Genomic DNA, 22,585 nt, shown 5'->3' with positions numbered 1-22,585 from the left:
TCCCCACCCCCACCCCTTCCTCACTATTATGGAATCACCAGAATCTGCCCTTTAGCTTTGCTTATGGACAGATATGGTTATTTCTGCTTTGATTAGGAAAAAAAATTGAAACCAACAACTCTGCAGATATCCGTGTTTATTTTCCATATTCTGAATGTTTGTAACATGTTACCTTTTTTATTGTTTTATTAACTTTTTTTATCCATTTCCCTGTCATTGGAGACAGTACAGTGGAGATGACTCTTTTTGTGTGTGAAATACTGAGTGCATTTAGAAACGTGAATACAGAACCATGTAAATTTTTAAGAATATATTATCATTTACTAGAACATGTCTCCAATCTCCTTTACAAAACAAATAGAAAAAAAAAATCCAAATTAAAAAAGGAAAAGCTTTGAAATAAATTTTTTGTGTAATGTCAAATGTGGTCTCTTAACTTTTTACCTATTTTGATTTGTCAATGAAAATCAAAGTGCTTTGTAAAATTACTGCAGGAGACTGAATTAAAACCTGGGGTTCCTTCGTGCAGGGTGCACACTGCATATTTCAATTTAACTTTACCAATAATGTGTATTTATTTAAAGTTTTAAATGTTACTTAGTGTGTGCTGATTTATTGCTCAGCACACTTTTGGGAATTTGATTGGGTCATAAAAATTCACCAGTTGACCTGACCCCAAAATAATTAACTGAACTGGATGTGCATCAGTGTGTCCACTAGAGGGTGACAGAACATCAATTTAACGTTGTTCAATAATAAGTGGTAAATCTCTATCTGGTAAATATTGTACAGCACTTGGAGATATGGATAGAAACAATTTTAGGATCATTAAGTAAGTGTTTTTCAGTATTTGTTTTTTGTCAAAATGCAGGTATAAGTTTGTTAGAAACAGGAAAAGAGTTGCAGTACATTTGCACAGATGCAATTTTAAGTGCATTAACCAAAAACACCATTTGCTGTTTCCATTACTATTTCAAGCAAGATGAACAGATTAGAGAGCTTTTGTGATTATAGCTTCCATGCGTTTTGCATCATGGTGACAAAGTAATCGTCACTGTCGATGGAGGCACTGACTCCGCTGTAGTAATTCACAAACTCGTCCAAAGTGACCTGCCATGGAGAGGAGCAAGGTTCAAATTAGTACTCTCGCTGCATGAAGACTTCAGCACTATCAATGCAAGAAACTGTATGAAACTTAAATAGAACTGGTCCTATATATGCAGTTGTCTGTTTAATTACATAGAGCTACAACCTAAACTGATGTGAACTTTCGATTTTTAAAGATAGGCTGACAATTGGCCATCTGTAGGCGATCCAGTGTTTGATCATTTGAGTGCTAAAGCATAATCTGGACACAGTACAGTGACATAATCGTGGAATACTGTACGTGTTGCTGGTAGGAGTGCCAGACCCAGTGTCTCTGCCATGTTGTGTGGTCTGATGATGTTTTTTCACAGACAAATATACACCGATCAGACATAAAATCATGACCAGGAGTAAATAACACTGATTATCTCTTCATCATGCCACCTGCTCGTGGGTGGGATATATTAGGCAGCAAGTGAACAGTTTGTCCTTATGTGTTAGAAGCACGAATAATGGCTCCGATCCAACACAGGCTGCTGTAGCTCAAATTGCTGAAGAAGCTAATGGGTTAGGACTGTTTTGGCAGCAAAAGGTGGACCAACACAATATTAGGCACATGATCATAATGTCATAACTGATCAGTGTATTTACGATAGTTTATGCGATTGGTGAGCTGAGAGCAGGAGGAAAGCTATATGTTATAGTTTATTGAATACAATGACATCCTGATAATCACCAAACAATCCATTTAGGATTACCTTTCTAATTGTCTCATTGAACTACAGTCCTGTGTTTGATATAGAGAAATAACTTTAGCATAAATAATACATAAAATAACTACCTTTCCGTCTTTCTCGTACGGTGAGTCGAAGCTGTCCAGGAAAGAGCGGAACACTTGTTCCTCAGTCCACTCGCCGCTTTTGAACTTGGGATGATGCTTGCTGTTGTAGACTCCCTGTAAGTCTTGTACCGTTACAACGCCATCACCGGTTCGGTCCAGCTTCTGGAAGGCCTGTTTTATCACCTGCTTTCTGACACTAGACATAGGGGGCTGGGAATACATGATCTGACATGAGTCCACAAAACTTTTTTTAATGCTCATTTGGTGAGTGACTGGGTCTTTTATAACCTTTTTTTCCCACAGCCAAAATTAGATCACCTAAATCCATAAATACCTTTGGAAAAAGGCACATTTAAATGTGACACTGCACCCGATTTCCTTACCCTTAGTTTCTCAAGAAATTCCTCAAAGTCGATGGTGCCACTTTTATCCTTATCCACCAACGTGAATATCTCCTTCACCTTGTCCTTTCCAACAGACAAACCGTAGGTCTCCAAACCTTTCTGGAACTCTTCCAGGTTTAGAGACTTGCTGCCATCGTCATCCATGATGCGGAAGGTTCTGGATACACAGCAAGATCACCAATGTCATGTATGATTACATCATTCTAAATCGAATTGCACGTGACACTATTAAAGCATATAATGGTCATACATGTAAATATGGGGGAATAGGGGAAAAAAAGTGCAGTCTCTTGCCTTGCTAGGCCTTTAATCCCAGCTGCTCCTCTACTCAGACACTGCTTTCTCATCTCCTCGAGCACGTCTCCCATCCTTTTTCTTGCAGGGTTTGTTGTTTGGACTCCTGATCCAGATGATCCAAAAGATCTAGACACTTGCGAGAGAGATCAGATAGTCGGTATATAAAAGCAGCTACACTTTGATTCAAATAGTTTTGCCGGGGGGATTTGCTATAAGCAGCAACCTCTCTTGTCTGATCGTATTGTAATCTGAGTGTGAGGATCTAAAAGTCCACAGAGTGTACAAGTTGGCATGGGAATAAAAGAGTCATGTGGGCAAACAAAGAAAATGCCCGGAAGGCTTCGTTGGCTTGGAAACAAAAATGCAAATAATGTTACTGGGTAACAGTTAAACTGCAATAACTTGATCTGGAGGGGGAAAAAAGCAATATCTTTGTTCAAAGTCCACTCCAGGTCTGTAGAGCTTCTCAGATCATATACAGTAAATAATACATCATCATCATCTATGTGAATGGCTTCTCTATTTCAGGGAAGGATGTTGTTATCAAAACCATCTGCACCAAGTAGGAATTCAGGTAAACACTTTTATACATTTTGTATATTAGATGTAGTACATGGTAAATCGTGTTAAAAGGCTGGTTAAAAAAAAATAAAAACAAGTAGCAAACAGTACAACAAATTCACTACACATGTAGTTGCTGATAGCCGTGTCCCTACAAGCCAGCTAAGGTGGCATTATGGTTAATTATTAATTATTCATGGACACAAATTAATATAGGCTATTGAGCTGGAGACCACATGAGACACATATTATAAAGTAGTACAAAATATTAAGTCCTAGGTTAAAGGAACACAATTAGTATCCATTAATCAGGTGGGAAGTTGTTCATTTTGGGACAATTATCCATGTTAAAAAGTCTCCATTTTGTATTTCAGCATCATTCCAAGAATAAACTAAATTGTAAAGCCATCAATGCTATCTCCTTACACAGTGGTCACAGTAGTCTCCTAGCTTTGTTCTGGCTCACCAGTTTGTAAATACCATGGCAAGTTAAACAAACAAACAAAACCACAACCTCTAAAGCGCCGTAATTCCCGCCATCTTTCCAGGTGCACTCGTTACAATCCCGCCCTTCTAATAGAAAAGGAACCCGATTGGCTGATTTCTACGCCAATCACAGGTGAACCGCTAGAGATCATGCCGTTGAGAAATTTCTCGAATTTTCTTCAGGAGACGTTTTATATGTGTGACTACGTTCAACGTGTTTAGACTTGTTGGACTAGCTTAGTTGTGGGTGACATCCTTAAATCATTACCTTGACTAAAAAAAACAACAACATTGGAAACATTTGAAGTATTGAGCTCACATTTTAGAACAAATATTTATCTTAATAATGTTATGCAATTTGAATTAATTGAACAGTAGTCAGAATGTATACACATGCACTTGCCTAGATTTAAAGCAGAATCCCTTTGAGTACAACAACATACAAACAAACAAACTCATCTTTTGGTACAAATTTATTAAAATACCAGGTCCATTATTACAATATGTATGTGAATATTTTAGGTCAGTTTAACCAAAAATAATGTAACACACATGATTTTTAGTTTTGTTATAGTTAGTTTTGTTGTTGGTTTACCTTACTAGTAATATGAAAAAAACAAAACAGAATGCAACATTATTGTATTTTATTGTGCATTTATTTTATCAGTTACAGAACACTGTGCACACCAGCATATGCTCATTCTCATTAAATATATCTTGTACACACTTCTTGCACCAATATCTAAATGATGTTGCGATGGCTGAACTAGACTTTTTATTACAGGCATTCACTCGATACTTCAAATTAAGATTCAGTGACTTGGATAAACTCAGAGCAGGAACGTGAAGGTGATCAGGGTCTCTCTTCTCTCCATCATGGACGTTTACACAACATGCTGCATCCGCAAAGCCACCAGCATTGTGACTGATCAAACCAGTACACACTCTTCACGCTTGTGCCGTCTGGAAAAAGGAACTGAAACATTCAGGTCTTCACATCCAAAATGTGTAACAGTTTCTTTCCACCAGCCATTCGACTACTTAATATAAAGGGACTGGACTGACACACACGACAGACACACTGACACAAACTGTTTGCAAAGAATTGTTGTTTTGCACATTGCATTTACAGTACTTATTATTATATAGACAATTCATTTGCAATAATCATTTGCACACAAATCTTCTGTATTCCATACTGGTTGATGCTGCAGTGTCACTGCATCTACTGCCTCATTGTCATGTTGTTTTCAAACTAAATGTCACACATGCCCACTTTATGTTCGGTCCTAGTTAGTTTTGTTACCTTTTGTTAATTTATGTTGCTACGTTATTTCGTTTCACTTTGTACCGTAAACGGTGGGAATTTAAAGTCAAATCAAGTTGGCTTGTCCCACAGTCTAGATGTATTTTTCTGTTTTTTATGTTTTGGCCTTCCATTCACATTAAGACAACGTTTTCGTTCAGAGAAGATGGAGCGTTTCAAAAACAAACATTGTAGTGAAATTCAAAAACAAGGGAGTATTTTTTAAATATGTCATGCAGTCATGTGACGCATTTAACTACAAATGATGGTGGACGATGTACGGCAGTAGCTGCTCTTGCTGTCCACTTTGATAGCGTTGTTAAAGATTAATGCCGTTTTAATGCAGGCATTGCAATAATGCACGCCAAAACGTCTTCTATTTCTGTGCATGTACAAATACGATTCAATTTCGTACAAATTGTGGATAAAAACAGAATACAATGATGTGGAAGTTTAAATTTTCAATATTCTATTCAGAATACAACATAGATGACATATCAAATGTTTAAACTGAGAAAATATATCATTTTAAGGGGAAAATAAGTTGATTTTTAATTTCATGGCATCAACACATCTCAAAAAAGTTGGGACAAGGCCATGTTTACCACTGTGTGGCATCCCCTCTTCTTTTATAACAGTCTGCAAACGTCTGGGGACTGAGGAGACAAGTTGCTCAAGATTAGGAATAGGAATGTTGTCCCATTCTTGTCTAATACAGTCTTCTAGTTGCTCAACTGTCTTAGGTCTTCTTTGTCGCATTTTCCTCTTTATGATGCACTAAAAGTCCGGATGACATGGCGTCCCAGTTTTCCAAAAATAACTTCACGTTTTAATTCGTCTGACCACAGAACAGTTTTCCATTTTGCCACAGTACATTTTAAATGAGCCTTGGCCCAGAGAAAACACCTGCGCTTCTGGATCATGTTTAGATATGGCTTCATTTTTGACCTATAGAGTTTAAGCCGGCAGTGGTGAATGGCACGGTGGACTGTGTTCACCGACAATGTTTTCTGGAAGTATTCCTGAGCCCATGTTGTGATTTTCATTACAGTAGCATTCCTGTATGTGATGCAGTGCCGTTAAAGGGCCCGAAGATCACGGGCATCCAGTATCTTTTTTCAGCCTTGACCCTTACGCACAGAGATTGTTCCAGATCCTCTGAATCTTTGGATGATATTATGCACTGTAGATAATGAGAACTTCAAACTCTTTGCAATTTTTCTCTGAGACACTCCTTTCTGGTACTGCTCCACTATTTGTCACCACAGCATTGGGGGAATTGGTGATCCTCTGCCCATCTTGACTTCTGAGAGACACTGCCACTCAATCAATCTCACTCAATCATGTTGCCAATTGACCTAATAAGTTGCAAATTGGTCCTCCAGCTGTTTCTTATATGTACATTTAAATTTTCCAGCCTCTTATTGCTACCTGTCCCATCTTTTTTGGAATGTGTAGCTCTCATGAATTCCAAAATGAGCCAATATTTGACATGACATTTCAAAATGTCTCACTTTCAACATTTGATATGTTATCTATATTCTATTGTGAATAAAATAAAAGTTTATGAGATTTGTAAATTATTGCATTCCTTTTTTATTCACAATTTGTACAGTGTACAGTGTTTTTGAAACACATTTAAGTGCAGTCTTCAAATCTAATCCAGACCACTGTATACGTAACATATTAAACCTGTTCATGAATCTGCCTGTCATCAACAGCCACTATATGTTTACAGGCTTTCTGCACCCTGTACAGAAAAACATCTCGAAACATGGTGAAAGACATTCTCATTAAGAAACCCATTACACAAGATTAAATGGTGGGCGAACGAGTTGTGTGGAATTCAAGGCGGTTTATTTGTTGTAATGGATTGACGATATTGTGAATGGCATAGCCAGAGGGGAGCTGTTTGAGGTGACAATAATTGGTTTCATGTGTAAAACAGGAATGAACATGGGAAATTTAAATTTGCCCAAACCTTAAGCAGTTTCTAAGTAAAATACCAACCTGCAATTAGTGTAACTAAATTATTTACAGTAAGTTTTTGTCTTGATAGTATCGTAGTCAGATTTTCTGTAGATATCAAACGCACACATTGTTATTTGCCAGCTGAAGCTCCTATTTTTAAATGCTGGCATTAAGTAGAGCTTGCTAAACGTGTTAAATTTGTTAGCTTGCATAGCGCAAGCACACAACAGACCAGACATAGTTTCCTCACTATGGTAATTGTTTATTGCAGTGAGCCATGGTTGCATTTACAGGCATGTTTCAACAAAGAGTATGTTGTAATTCTTTTTTTTTTCTCTTGTACTTTTATATGAACTCATCTTGATGGATGAGCTACTTGTGGCTGTACAAACATTTTTTTCCCCATCGAAAAAAAAAACTGCTTTAGTTCAATTTGGGATCTTGAAAAAGACATAGTCTGACTAGAATTTTAGAAGCTGATGTAATGTCCATATTAATGAAGGTCTTCAGTAATGCGTCTGGCTTCACTCAGACGCTAGAGACCACCTTAGATGAGCTACTTCGGACGAGCTACTCTAAGCGACTCATTAGCTCTGTTCAACTTGCAAAGATTTCTAAAAGCATGTTCCTTTGGGGCTCGGACATTTGTTTACGCCATGATTATTATTTTGTTGTTGAGGCAATGCAGTCCACCATCAGGTTGCAATCTTCAGGAACAGAGAAAGAACACTTGGGGTGTGGATGCAATGGAATGAAAAGGAGACATTAATTTTTTTTGTAAAGCTGAGTATGTTTATTCAGCAGTTACTTAGGAATAGTAGATTTGTTAGAAAATACATTTGGCACAAGCTGGGATTTGTTTAAATAAATAAGTCAATATCTCCCTTTCGAGTAAAGTATCTAAATAAATATGCACACCACTGTCTAATAAATATCGATTATTCACATCAAAGATGCACTGCATCAACATTCCTGCTGTTGGTCTGACAAAAGTCCAACGCTGCCTAAATCTGTAAATTGGTAACTTAAGAAGAAGCTTTCTGTACACACATTGTACTGCCTCTTTCAGGTCATCTTTACACAGAGGTACACAGAGTAATATAAAACAAAATACAGTCCTACACTTTATGCTAAAATACAATCTGGTCCAAAACTAATGGACAAAATTAACCCAAAAATGTGTTCCCCTTGAAAAAGCACTTTTTTGAGACATACAGTATTTGAAAGAAACAAAATAAGAATATATTAACATATAAAGTATTATCTGTGAGTTGCAATATAGTAAATGTATACTGATTTTATTATTGCATCCCATGTCCCATGAAATTGAGTTTTCCAGAACATTCATTTTATGTCTCTGACCTAAAGCATTTCTCTTAATGATTATTGTGGAACCATTCATAATATTTGCAATATTCCAGTTGCAAATCTGCAACTGTATAAAAAAAATTGGAAGCTTATTAGAACATAAAAAAGAACATGAATTACGCTTTTATCGATATTGAAAGAAGTGTAGGAAACCATTAATTACTGACGTGTCTTTTTTGTTGTGTTGTAGGTAAATCTAAGTCTAATGTGGCTATGAGGCTGTATGTTTCTTTACCTCCTTTCGCCTTGTGTTCACAGTAAGTCCATTTCATTTTCTAAAAGGTTGTGTTTACAGCATAATATCTCTGAATATAATTCAGGCCAAAATCTGTCTGTGCTTGTGTGTGCAATTACTTCCTGTATATAATTTGACCTTTTCTGGGATAAAACATAGAGAACCTTCAAAATGAGATGTGAAAGTTATCTAACTGTTCTGTTTAGTTATTTGTGGCCACTTGACTTACTGGGACTTAGATGTTAATGCTGTGCACAGTGGGCTAAAAATATGGGACAATCCAACAAGTCTCACTTAACCCCTTAGATATACTAGAGCATAATCTTTAAGAATCATGAGCAGATGTCTTTTAAAGTTAAAACTATCAGGTAACAACAGTTCATAAAAAGCAGCACATTTGATTGGAAGTTCTGTAACAATTTGATAAGACATAATACAAACAACTTAATTTTTAAACTTCAACAGAATTGTCTCAGACATCAGTGTTCATGACCTACAACATGAAATTTGGATTCATCAAAAAAGACACAGTTTTGTATTTGGGCTGTGAAATGCATCAAGTTCGATTGTACTTTTGACAAGCGCAAAGGAAATGAGGGTGTGAGTTTATGGGTTTTCACTTCAAGTAGCAGTGTATGCTTTTTTTCAGTATTTGACCTGAGCATTTGGTGTTTATAAACATCTATATCAATGAATAGTTGACCACAAGGGAACTGGTGTGATGTGTATTTCTGTAACCAAATACAAATGAGGTAGCTGTGGATAACTTCATTCTTGAATGTACAGATTGTATCTGTTACAAAAAAAAAAAAAAAAGAACATGTTTCTATACTGCTTTAGTCCATATGGAAATTTCCTATTTAAAATTATCCATTAAAAAGGCCAGTGTTGTGTCTCAGCACTGGATGTTGCTACTTCGCATGCGGTCATATCACTAAAGCATCTTTTTTCTCCCAAGCTCCAAACTCTGTAGAAACCCTTAAAAGCATTATCACCAACCTTCTATCTTCCCACTATCTGCACTGCCAGAGGGTCGGACACAACCATCTAGCCTGTGGCTTTAATTATGAAATGCATGGATTCAGCATGGACTCTCCAAATGAATTTTCATGGACATGATTCACCTTCCACTTTCACCTAATTGACTCTTTCTCAAGTCCCATATCAGCAAACTCTGCAGTCTCACACACAGCCACACTTTCTGGCTGACACATCCTGAATGGTGAAGAACTTTGCCTTATTGTCAAAAAATGACATGTTCTCGTATTTAGTGGGCCGGCAGCAGCGGCTGTAGGGTGCTCTCTCCGTCTTAGCACTGCCCCCTTTAGTGGTTAAGTCTTTCTCGGATGCCTTGCGCTGGATCAGGTTTTTCAGCACCATGTCGTAGTTGCTGAGGCGCCTCGTACACTTTCCTCTGCAGTAACGGAAGCGCACTGTCTCATCGCTTTCATAACCTAGGCCCAGTTCACTTACTGTTAGCACCACCTGGTGCAATGAGCAGACCTCTGCACTTTTTGCCCGCTTGGTCCTTCTCCCAACTTTACTGTCCACCAGTGACCTGATGACCCTCTGTAGCTCACCCTCAGTAAAGGTCTGAAACAGGTAGGAAACTGCAAGACAGCAAAAAATAAATAAATAAATAAAATATCTGAAAACTGGCAGTAAAAAAATTTTAAGAGGGAAGGCACACGTGTGTGCTCTACAAGGCAGAGCAGTGCTGGCATGTTTTTTTTGGCCTGAATTCAACAACTTGGGAGACATGTAAGGCTGGATTAAATCTTACTTTATAATACAATGGCCTCTTGACTAATAACTTGAGCAGCATGAAGACTTAGGGATCAGGTGAGTGCATATTTCTGGCATTAAAATACATTTTAAACTCAACAGTTTAAGAACTGATTTTTCACTCTATATAAACATGGATTTTGGGTCATTTTAGAATCTTTAATCTTAGAATTGAAACCATAATATTCTCACTAATGTTGACATCTCACCATCAATTTATAATTGGCCTGATTGTAAAAGACTGGGCTCTTTATCCCCTTGTAATCTGGCTTGGGTCCCTGGGACCTGAAATACGAGGTGTGATGTGAGTGAGATGTGTAAATGAAACAGCATGAATGGCTGAGCAATACTGTAAATCTCCAACAGTTTATTTTTAGCCCAACTAATCCACAGGAAAATAGTGTGTGTTTCTTACACTCAGATAAGAGAGACTCTATGTCCTCAGATGCTCTGCCCACTCGCCGCCGACTGGTCACCTTGGGCGGCGATGATAATGATGAGGATAATGATGGTAATGGTGTTATTGTTAAAGGATGTACAGATATAGTTGAGTCCCAAGTGATGATGGACCCAGCAGGTACCATTGTTATGATAAGCAGGAGAGAGAGAGCAGCGCTAAGAAGTATAAAGGCAAAAATGGCCTTTTTCCATAACTTCATCTTAGAACGGCGTGGAGCATTGAAACTCTACAAGACAAAGAAAAAATATCATACATTAGGCATTATTATAAAAGACAATAATTAACACAATACTAAACTGTTTGCCCTCAGGGTATATCAAGTAATTTCATTCAGATATTCAACATATAGTTGTGGACATTCGGATGTGGACATATAGATGAACTGGTGGTGTTGAATAAAGAGTCGCCTTCTTCTTTCTCACAAGAGTATATCATGGATTTGTAAGTATGTCAGGAACAAAACTGTTTTTGCTGTTTGCATTTATAGATTAGCACTAATAGGTTCTGTGCTCATTTTGTGCTCTTATGCCCTATTTGTGACCCGCGTTTCATCCTTACTGTACCCTTCTCTGTTTGCTCAAGGTGAATGCAAAGAGTTTTTTTTTCTTTTCTTTCGATGCCATAGATCAGACCTTACTCTTTATGCGATCCTTTTCTCAGTTTTCACGAGGGCGTAGAACATCCGCCAGGGTGGGGACCCCACATCAGTATTTATAAGCATGTCCAAACATTCAACCTCAGCATTTGTGAAAGTAAAAACCCACTGCAGTCCCTCTCTGTTTAATGAAACTGTTGATTTAGTGAATGGGAACAGATTTAGCCAGACAAACGTACTTATTCCTGTTGGTGTTGTGTGTGTGTGTGTGTGTGTGTGTGTGTGTGTGTGTGTGTGTGTGTGTGTGTGTGCGTGCAACAAAAGACACGCAAGACCTCAATTATATATTTGCTTTGACTTGCTTAGATTAGCATGACTGTGCATCTTGTTCATCATTGTCCAAGTCGGCATATGTTCATTTTAGCATTATATCATCATTTACATCATCAATCCCTCTTTATTCTGCACACCTGAATAATATTAGTCTTATTACCACCTACAGATAGTGGTCTTGTGCCATCTGCTGCCTTTCATGATCAGCAAGAGAAACATTTCCCCAGATCAGGAAGTAGGAAATGTGTAGCAGCTAAGAACAAATCCAGACAGGATGCACAGTTAAGTGTTTTGGCAAACTTGCTGTGTGGTGGTCTATGTGGTTTGTGAAATATGATCTGTTTAGCCTTGACTGATACAGATCTAAAAATGTATATGCCATAAAGAGATTTTTTAAGAAATACTTTAACAGCCAAAGCTTTTGAAGGAAGAAACACAAGACCACCCTTACTGTAAATGTCTATGTCTTTTAAAGAAATCTCTGTGTTAGTTCTGCAGTGAACAACTGTAATTCATACGTTAGGAAGGAACAGCACTTTTTCCTGTAGTGGTACCAAGAGGGATGTAATAAACAATATGCGTCTGTCAGCTGAATCTAGTGCTATCTTCAAACAGACAGAAAACGCTTCAGTGTGCACAATTAATGCTTATCATGCAAATTCATATTAAACATCAGCATGGAGCGTGGCTTAGCTGTTGGTGCAAGATAGGCTGGTCTTAATTTCAGAGGTTTGCTGATTTACTTTTTTGACAGCAGCCTATAGATTTTACACAGAACGATGTGAAATAAGCAAATTGTGACCACCGGGTCTGCAGGTTCTGCATAGTATGCAGAAATGGATCTCAGAACTCACAACATATCAAATCTTGAAGCAGATGTGCTACAGCAGCCGAATACCATGACAGATTCCAGTTCTGTCAGTCAAGAAAATAAATCTAAATATACATTGTGAACAGGCTCACCAGAATTGGACTGCTGAAGACTGGGAAAACACTGCTAGATTTTTTTTTCCCCCTCATTTCCAACTGTAATGTAAATATGAACCAGAGCCCTTCACCTGTTTTTGTTTGGGTGTCTGCTTAGCTGCCATGAGCTTAGATCATTGGCTTATTAGATTGATGAATGAATGAGCAGGGATACAGGTGTTCCTATTGAAGTGAAGCGCTGAGTGTATAACCACTGTTTCCTATTAGCTGGTTGGCCCTTCTGCAGAGTTCATTTTGCAAGTTACTCTAGATAAAAGCATGTTCTAAAATATTATCTGAAACCTGAAAAATATTACGCAGTATTTCTTTACCACACGAAACAAATCACATTATTTATTCTCCTTTAGTCTCTGTCACAGGCAACATTTGGGTTGATCTGAACGTTCTTATCTTCATGAGAAACATGATTCAATTCGATTCCAGTTTTATCTGCTGTGTGTTTTGGATTTTGTTCATTCTGAGTATGAAAAAACTCAATACTATTTTTGGCAGATGTTTAATCTCTGTTTCTCACAAATGAAGATAAATTTTCAATTTTTCTAATTATTTATTCATGCAGCCAAGCACTTAAATATTTTATATCCAAATCCCCATTACGCCAGAATGTGTAAAGTCTAATAACTTGACGCTGTGTCAATAAACCTCTCCGAAAATGGAACATATTAGTCAATGGGAAGCCAATAATGATTTTTATTTTTTTTCACTTGATTGCAGAAATAAATAATCAAACACTAATCTTGATTGATTGCTTGTTGATCTTCATTGCTCCTACCACCACCTTTAACCACTTTTTTGCAATTAACACAGTAGTCTTGGAACAGTATGGGCACCTGGTGTTAATAGGTGTTTATGTACTTACTATTAGTGCTGTAATTAACCCGTCTATGTATACAAACTATGAAGACAGCTGTAAGAGTATGATGTATAGCCAAGTGCTAAAGTTATGACAAAGTAAAATGGGTTTAAATTAATATAAGTCTTAGCTTTATCAATAAGTTATCTGTAAGCATTACTGCTGCCATAACAGAAGCTATTAATAGCCTCATCCATCCTATAAGTGTTTCCCTACCTAATGTTTTAAACAATTATAATACAGTGATGTTAGTAAAAAAAGCAACACATTCGTAATAGTTTATTCCTGCACTTCTTCAGAAGTCACATTGCAATACATACAACAAGACAATAGCTCATGTACCTTTAGAGGAACTTGAAGTTACTTCAAATAACACTTTTAGGGCAAAAAAATAAGTTAATTAATAGTCCTAAAAGGTTTTAGGCACAAGTGATAATACTAGTTAAAAGCAAAACCACAAATGAAGCTTAAAAATACGAAATTGTTAAAAAGATATATTTAAAAAACACGTTTCATCTTCAGTAACTACTTTGTCCTAAAGCATGGTCAAGGTTGCACTGAATTTAGAGCCTATCCTAGTAGCTGTAGGTGTGAGGCAGGAATACAGGATGATATGCCAGACAGAATTAAGACACCTGGAGCATGGTAGGTAGGAAAACCACAATTGGAGAACATGCACGGGGATGGTAGCCATAAAGAAAGAAAAGCCATCATCATAAAGGATGTCTCATTTATGACAGTTCTTCAATCGTGGCTTTTTCTTTCACATTTCATTTGACTCAGTGCTGAAAAAAGCGGTGTTACATCTCTGTCACTTCAAGAGCCAAATGATTATATTATCATTTGTGGAAATTCACTAAAGCATGGCATGTCAATGATAAACATGCAGATATAACAAAGTTGTATTTTTGGAGTTGTGAGAAATCGGATTGATTATAACTGCAGAAAACCACGGTTTCACTTCTGTCAGACTTCTATTCGACCTATAATTGCTTGTTGAAAGGACATCTAGGATTTGCTTGATCACAGTTAAAACAATTTAAAAATCATTTTCCATTCCATCCGTGTTCCAATTTCGAATTCTCCATGTCCAGCTACATCAGTTTGAGGCCTAATTACTAAGCTCTTTGGACATGAATACGTGCTCATGACGATTTTAATGTAAAAGTATTATGTCTGTCATTAAGCACCTTTCGTGTTTCGTATCGTGCTAGAATGTGGTGCAGGCTGTCGGTTTCATCACTGCAGCTGGGTGTAATTGGTGTTACATCATGAGGCCACAAATACACACTCTGGGTTTGAATATATTTGTTTTATATGGTTTTATTCCAACCATCACAACAAGCTATTAGCTACAGTCATATCTCCGAGTGAAAATCAGACTTTTAGAAACTACATTTGGGAGGTTGGTTTGTGGTGGGTATGGTACGTCACATACTGGTCGACAAATGGGCTTTACTCTTAAAAAACAATGTATTAACATAGTGTTATAAATAGTATATAAAAATACACTTTTTGAGTAAATTTGCCTTTTCCATTAACTCTTTCGAGTACGAAAGCTCTTCTTTACTTGAGTTTTTTCTGTTTCTTTTTTTTCCTTTTGAAGAAAGATTTGTATTAATCACATTATACTGTAAATTAAAGTAAAAGGAACTACACTGTAAAGTAAACCTAATTGCCTATGTAAATAACATAAATTACTTCACATGCTGATTGTAACTCCACAGTGGATATGTAAAAGAAAAAAAAGAAAAAAAAAAGCTTTGTATGGAGTACATTGTGATTATTCAGCACTCAGTGCAAACTTTCACTCAGCGTAATTATCATTCACTGTCTACAATGTTAACATTTGTGGGTGAATTATTTCTATCTCAGAGCTACAAGACTGCAGTCTTATTGTCTTCACAATGGTTTTGTAAAAGAGCAGAAACTGATCAACAGACCAAGATGGATTTTTTTTTTCTAAGGAATGAAAATACAGTCTACACAAAACACATGGATGGCATATTTTATTCAGTCGGGTCCAGCAGTCCAAATGCTGAACCAAATGCTGTGGCTGAGTGGAATACACCAGGTTTTGATTCACGAGTCTATGAAAGGAACCCTGCAGGTTCAAACAGAGTTGACACAGCACTTCAACTGGCCAGGTGCTGTGTGTGTGTGTGTGTGTGTGTGTGTGTGTGTGTGTGTGTGTGTGTGTGTGTGAGAGAGAGAAAGAGACAGAGTGTGCGCATACCGTATAAACTTTTTACTAGTGTAAATACTTGAGTGTTCTGTTTCAGAAAACTAAGACACCTAATATTAAAACCTATATAATAATCATATCACAGGAGCCTGTATCATAAAACAGAGTATTCTATGTAAACAATAAAATGCATTAACAAACACACTGCAGGTTACTAACAGTGGATTTTGAAGGTGAACACATGCTTCCCCAAAACATTATAAAGCAACCAACAGTAATTTATCAAGCTGTTTTGTATGCAGCTTCTTAGGGCAGTATAACCTACTCAGAGTAGTGCTATTTGCCCTCTTCTGCATACATGAGTTCAACACTCATTATTGTCCGGTGTCTCTGTGAGTGACAGGACAGGAAGAGTACTTCATCCTCCCTACCTAGAAAGCATAGTCAATATTGGCTCCCTGGCTTGTGGCCATTTATGGATGTGGCATAACTGGGATTAAAATTTGCAGTCTGTTTAAATATTTATTTTTCTGCCAGTTTGCGGTCAAAAAAACGCTCCTTGAGCACTAACAAACCACCTGTAAATATTTGGTGATTTTCCAAATTCTTTTTTAAATACATTCCAAATCTAATCTAATAATTAATAGGTGTCTAACAAGCGCTGCTAATTCTTTTTCTTTCATGAAGAACTTTAATAAAGTGGGTCACTGTTCACTGTTGGCTTTCTCCTTTCCTTCCAGAGTTTGGTGAAGCAGTAAGGGCATGGAAGAGAAGTGTTCTGCAAAGATCAGAACAGGATTAACACTAATGCCACCTGCTTTATCTACAGTCATATTAGCAAACACCTTTGACTAGCTCTTTCTAGAACGCAGTCGGTGATGCTAATCTGGCAGCTTCCTCATTTGACACCACACACGGTGCACCCACATATGCTAACCATCTCAACTATCACCTTCCCCATACACAAAAAAAAAGAAAGTTCATGTATTCCAACTTGCCCGCACCAAGATGCTTGAGTATCTTAACTTGTGTCTCATTTCCCAGAAGCTTTGAGTTATGACTTGCTTATGTTACGAACTCGTTGAGATTCCTATGTGCTTAAAAGCTTTTTAAAAAGTTATTTCCCCTTAGTAATTCTTGACCTGCTCCCTCAGGCAATGTTGAGACAGATGGCTGGACTACTCAATTCAGATTTGTTTTTTCCTGTCTGTTTTAACATAATCACATTTGTGTATTTGTTCAGGTTAGGAGCCTGTGAAAGTTTTGCTGAAAAGAACTGGAACAGATATCACAGACCTGGCACGTACGAGACAAATTTGATTGCTGAATTAATCCACACACAAATGGGGTCCAGATCCGAATGAATAAAAAGATATGGTTAAGTGTGACGGTTTTAGAGGTTTGGAGCTAGACAAATAGGTCCATTATGTGCTGGATTTGTGAAGATATTACATTTCAGAGGACAGATGTTACAATTGGCTAAATGGGAAAAACATACCAGGTTTACACGCAGGCGATCTGATTCCACTGTACGCTTCCTCGCTTCTACAATTGCGACAAATTTGATTCTGCCACATCATTTGTTTCTTGTCAGTTAGCCTGTTATGATAGGAAGAATGAATACACTGTCCTACCATAGCCAGTGTTGCCTAATTCATGTATGCTACAAAGCGAATTTTGTTTTTCAGCGCACTGAGGTCATGACAGGATAATCAGAGCTCAGTTGAACCCTGCTGCTGCAGTTTAAATCTCACAAAGCCAAGCCTTGTTGACAAGACCAAGCGGTGGCATACATTAAATACTCTAATATTTACTAGCCATGGAAGATCATGTGAGAAAATGCATCATCTTATTACATCCCCAAGCAACTGCAGATTGACAGTTTGGCCAGCTAGGTTACTGCACTATTGAACTCTTTCCACAAGGTGGCAAAATGAAACGTCACAAGTTTCTTTTCCATTGCTGAAAGACATAAAAATAAAGCCCTGCCAGTAAACTCAAGCCTAATCCCTGTACTTTCCACTAGTTCGTTTGATTATGTAATGCAGGGATTAGGATATCTGTCTAATCATGTGTTACGATACATGGCCACTAATATATCAGCGTACTTACTTCACATTACTGATGAACAACTTTGTTTCTTTTGTAATATTTACTATGATATATTGCAAGTCATTATAAATTATTTCCAACCTTATTTTTTTTCTTGGTGGTTTTTTTTTTGACATCTTATTATTTTGTCACCTAATTTCAATTCTATCTTGATTCTGCTGATAGAAATCCAGTTATTTAGACAAACGCAAGTCTGTGTTTGGAGCATGTGAACGTTAGTCTCCATATAAGCAAAACTCCTTTCTATCCATATGATCAAAAACCTTTACTACACTTCATGTCCACTTTGTCCGTGAAAATATATTAATGACGGCCTACTTCAGCCATGACTTTGCTGAAGGCTGACAATAAAATGTCACACGTTTTTCTGTTATCTAACATCCTTAAAATTGAAACCAGCTTCAAGGCTTTATAATTTCGAAATGGGAACACTGGCACTGGTAAGTCTGATGTCTTCGTCGAAAGGCACAAACATTGATGTTGGATGGTTCTAGTCTGTTTATAGTAACAGCGCTAATGCATAATTAACACTGGTGTCTCTATGAATAGATCAGATTATACAAATGTAAGTGTGTTAACCGAGTTAAAATCTGGATTGTTGTACCAGTACTTTACATCAAATAAACCACCACCGATGTAACATGTAGTTTGGCTGTCATTCAGCACGTATATTTGCATTGCAGCATTTAAAAATTTTTACAGTGCAAATTAAGTGTGTGTAAACTTTTAAAAGGAATACCTTTAGATATCTAGTGAAAGTAGTTTGATTTGTGGATCTATGGAGGTATTCAGACGAGGAATTTGATATTTTTACAATGGCTGCCGCCTTAAGATTTTTCTGCCCCTAGTAGCTTTGAAGATCTTTCACTTCCATTTATGTCTGTTCGCTTGTTAAAAATGTGCCCTGTGTAAAAAACAAGAAACATCTAACACATAAAATCCTGGCTGCACAAACAGATGTGTGAAACTCTAACACAGATGATGGTGTCCAGGAGAAAAATATTAAGGTATTAATATATATAATTAAGGTATATATAATTTTCATTCTTAACCGTTATTAATATAATATACTAACAGCCTATGCAGACACTGTAAATTATATCTTCCTTTAGGTGGAATTCATTAATTTCTCTTCAATAACTACTTTATCCTGGCCAGTGACACCAGAAGCAGCAGGCAAAAGATAGGAAAATTCAATCCAAATGCACTTACATGAATGTTCTCATTGGTTGTTTGTTCTGGGGTTTTTTTTAGTATTGTATTACTTCTCTCACATTTTTTTAAATTGATGCTGAATACTGAATACAACATTTCAGACCACAATATTTGTCTCGCTGCCTTTATAGCATGTGTATGCTTTTCTAAGGAATCTTGACAGGATCTGTGTACACTGAAGAGTTCACACTCCTACAAAGTATCCAAACTTTATGTTTTGTTATATGTGGTGGCAGCTTAAAAGCTTAGTTGATTAAAGCTTGGCTGTAGCTAAATACAGTTTCTGTGAGCATGTTAGAGCAGAGAAGGCAGAGAAAACAAATCTCAACTACATCAATCTAAAGCATGTAGGCATCAAAACAAAATGCCAACGCACAAGTTAGAGTCATTGCCCATGCAGCTTTGGCTGGTTTGGAAATCTCATCACCTACTAAAGTTGAAAGATGAGTTTGCCCTTAAGTGCAAAGTGGCAGATTTTATAGTGTGATTGATGGGGAAAAACTTTATTCATCCCTCAATCTAAACCAGATTGAATCCCAGGTTACAGGGGATAATAGAGGATCGATATCAACCTCTTGTACCGCTACATATACTTCCGAGGGACCTTGTCTCACCATTAAAGTTACTACAGTAAAGATTGACTGCACAATACCTGATGAACCAGTCTGAGTCATAAGTAAATGACTTCTGTTGGTACAAAAATGAGACCTAACAAGTCATTTCTCCCTTTCTGACCTATACACGCAAAAGCCATTAACACACAGGTAGACAAATGTAATTACTTCATGATCCCAACTTGCATTCAATAACACCCAACCTTTTTAAGTGGCATACCATGAATTGCATGCCATATAGTGCAAAGTTCAGAGTGGATGACTCAGAGGAAGTTAACAATAACTGTGGATCCTCTGCAGGGATTTAAGCCTGGGAGTATTTTGTAGAAACCAGAAAACATGCATTTCCTGTCTAAGGTATTCTAATACTCTCAGACCTCATGTCAGCCTAGGGTTATGCAGGTTTGTATGCAGTAAAATTTTACTGAAGCATTCCCAAAATTTGTCAGACAAATCCTGATGTATACAAGATCAACAATAGTTTCTGGGTAGTAATATACGTTTTGGCAATTTGGAGCCTCCTGGTGCTGTGGTGTTTACCATCCAGGCTATAAGGAGTAGCTTATGTTAACAGAAGAAGATGTGTCCTTACCGAGTGCCCTGCTAAGTCGGACTTATCAGGGTGGTGCTGTGCTGGGTTGACCTCAGGGAAGAGGTTGGGAGGGGAAATCCCTCATTTTGTTCCGTAAGCGAGGATTGGGGACGATAGATCATGCTCCCCCAACGCCTTTTACCTCCATGTTTTGTGGAACTTGTAGAAAGGAACCCCCTGGCTAATTTAGGCTGGTCTGGGCTGGTTTGGGTTGGGCTGGGTTAGGTTGGGTTGGGTTGGGTTGGGTTGGGTTGGGTTGTCCGGATACAGTCTAAATGGTAGACACAGTTTACTGTTGAGGATTCCTTGTCATGGTAACAGCGTTTCCAGACTTTTTCTAAATGCTTACATCATTCATATGAGTCAGGATACCCCGGAGGAAATCTAGGATCTTCCACATCCTTCAGTATTGCCATTTTCCAGGAATAGCAGAATGAATTTTTGTTATCTTATTCAGCTTGTAAAGTGGTCGTTTTTAAATAGAAGAGCATGTATAAATCTGGGTGTCCTGGGCAGCCGGCGGGTAAATGATTCGTCAATTATACGGGTTGGGACTTTAGAAGATCGATGCTGGATTTCACCATATAGAAAGCAGAGTGTAGATCTGAAACAGCAGATCATGAACAAAAGTGAACAGTCAAGAAAGAATTCCCAAAAATAAAAGCTCTTTTGAAAATATTTGTTGTGAATGTAAAAAAAACATTTACTACATAAATTATAACATTATTTTTAGCTTTAATCTCAGATTGTGTACAGCATATGTTGAAACTTTGAGATAACAGTTAACACACTTCACATGCAACAACATAATCCATGTGACAAGCAGCCCAATAATAAAGAAGCACATTTCTTTCATAGCTTCACTTACCTCAGTGAGTAAGAGGAGCTTTGCACAATCTCACTGGATCTCTTTTGGTGTGGTGAATACAGTCACAGGATAGGCTGTAAGCCTCTGTAAATATCTGAGTGTATTACAGTGTAAGGATTAGGCTGTGTGAATATGTGTGCTCCTCCTGGTAGGACTCCTTCTCTCCTCCCTGTGTCCAAGGCTCCACCTCAGACCAACCAACGATCACACACTAGCTCAGATTACTGCTGTCCTACTAATCGCTTGTGGCTTTGCCCTGACATTCCCCCCCTCAGGTCAAGCAGAACATACTGTCCAGTGTCTTCTCGTACCTTAATAATACGTTACACTTCAATCTAACAAATTTTGGTGTTTAGGTGCCAGCTTTCATCCTGTAACAATGGCAATGATGATGGAAGCTACACTGTGACCTGCCAGCACGGGGAAGCGAAGGGCTTTGGCATTGTGCATTAGACTGGATGGATCTCATAGGTTCTCTCCTCTATTGCGCAAGGCACGAGCGCCGCAGCACGCATGGCCTTCAGCTGTGTTGGCTAATAAGGAAAGTCTTCAATCACATTGGAGAATGATTCCCTCTGGAAGTCATTCCAAAGTAAAACATCTCACAAGCTAAGGACATAAACCAGAGGAGATGTTTGCCAGAGAGTGTGGGGGACAGAAATGAAACTGGGAGAACGAGACATAGGCACAGCTATTCTGAAAGGGGCCAGCTCTTTCTTCTGTGTGAATATTGGGTGTGTAAAAAAGCAGCAAATGGCGAACAGATGGAGGGCTTATGGGCAGCCCTCCAGCACTCTAATCTTCAAAATAAATAAATACCTGGGTGTAGCGTGAACTATCCGAGTATACTATGTGCATAGCACTCAGTGCTGTTACAACGAATACGACGTGACATGGGTCAGTGCAAGAAATTAATAACATGTCTCCAGATCCTGTCAGTTTCACTAAGCTACTAATTTGTGTTCCAATGTCAACCCATAGTAGCAGGAAAGTAGTTGAGATTGATAAATGGAATATTTCATGTTCACGTTAGTATTTTGTTTTACTTTAAACAGATTAGGTCAGATTACAATAATCAGATTTGTGTCATTGCATTGGATTATATGTGCTACCTTTGGAGTTTTATTTTCCTTCATTTAAAAGTGGGACAGTGACAGAATAGAAAAAAATCTGCATTGTTCTCTTTATTATTAGATGTCATTCATGCTCTTTTTACAATTCATCACAATCCTGATGCTTGCCTCTAGATTTTATTAACTGTAATCAATTTTCCTGAAACTCCAAATTATTGGAGCATTTATTTATCATTATTCCTCCATTATATAAATTGTCAGCCCAATGATACAAAAATGTTGTAAAAGTGTGAGAATTGCTCTAGGATTATTCTGATTTTACCATCTTCGTGACAAAATCTAAATGATCAGAGATTTG

General features: G+C 37.6%; 2 protein-coding genes across 4 annotated transcripts; both read right to left on the bottom strand.

Annotated features, from left to right (window-relative positions):
- Positions 1-119: 119 nt before the first annotated feature.
- capsla (calcyphosine-like a) lies at positions 120-3,817 on the bottom strand. Of its 3 annotated transcripts, none has more exons than XM_046876223.1 (5): positions 3,704-3,817; positions 2,626-2,761; positions 2,311-2,488; positions 1,928-2,137; positions 120-1,110 (listed from the first exon to the last, which is right to left on the bottom strand). In XM_046876223.1, exons 2-5 carry the CDS (start codon positions 2,697-2,699, stop codon positions 1,009-1,011), a joined length of 564 nt encoding a protein of 187 aa, XP_046732179.1. In that variant the 5' UTR covers positions 2,700-2,761; positions 3,704-3,817; the 3' UTR covers positions 120-1,008. The 3 variants fall into 3 exon arrangements, with proteins under 3 accessions (XP_046732179.1, XP_046732178.1, XP_046732180.1); XM_046876222.1 differs by having other exon boundaries at positions 3,616-3,749; XM_046876224.1 differs by lacking the exon at positions 3,704-3,817 and adding an exon at positions 3,656-3,672.
- A 3,740-nt stretch (positions 3,818-7,557) lies between these two features.
- Positions 7,558-21,399, bottom strand: LOC124402871. The gene is made up of 4 exons (XM_046876221.1): positions 21,155-21,399; positions 20,287-20,890; positions 10,756-11,026; positions 7,558-10,165 (listed from the first exon to the last, which is right to left on the bottom strand). The coding sequence occupies exons 3-4, from the start codon at positions 10,997-10,999 to the stop codon at positions 9,738-9,740; spliced, it is 672 nt and encodes a 223-aa protein (XP_046732177.1). The 5' UTR covers positions 11,000-11,026; positions 20,287-20,890; positions 21,155-21,399; the 3' UTR covers positions 7,558-9,737.
- Positions 21,400-22,585: the final 1,186 nt, after the last annotated feature.

The sequence above is a fragment of the Silurus meridionalis genome, chromosome 20 (genome assembly GCF_014805685.1).
Source record: "Silurus meridionalis isolate SWU-2019-XX chromosome 20, ASM1480568v1, whole genome shotgun sequence".
NCBI classification, from domain to species: Eukaryota; Metazoa; Chordata; class Actinopteri; order Siluriformes; family Siluridae; genus Silurus; species Silurus meridionalis.
Note: the sequence above shows the minus strand (reverse complement) of the source record. Positions and strands in the feature narration are given on the sequence as shown.

What these genes read in the sequence shown, in the direction of transcription:
- LOC124402871 (XM_046876221.1), bottom strand. Translation starts at nt 10,999, where the DNA reads ATGAAGTTATGGAAAAAGGCCATTTTTGCCTTTATACTTCTTAGCGCT. An exon ending in AGAGTCTCTCTTATCTGAGT is followed by an intron (nt 10,166 to 10,755) that starts GTAAGAAACACA and finishes GCTGTCTTGCAG; the next exon opens with TTTCCTACCTGTTTCAGACC.
- capsla (XM_046876223.1), bottom strand. Translation starts at nt 2,699, where the DNA reads ATGGGAGACGTGCTCGAGGAGATGAGAAAGCAGTGTCTGAGTAGAGGA. An exon ending in GGGATTAAAGGCCTAGCAAG is followed by an intron (nt 2,489 to 2,625) that starts GCAAGAGACTGC and finishes CTGTGTATCCAG; the next exon opens with AACCTTCCGCATCATGGATG. An exon ending in AATTTCTTGAGAAACTAAGG is followed by an intron (nt 2,138 to 2,310) that starts GTAAGGAAATCG and finishes ATGTATTCCCAG; the next exon opens with CCCCCTATGTCTAGTGTCAG.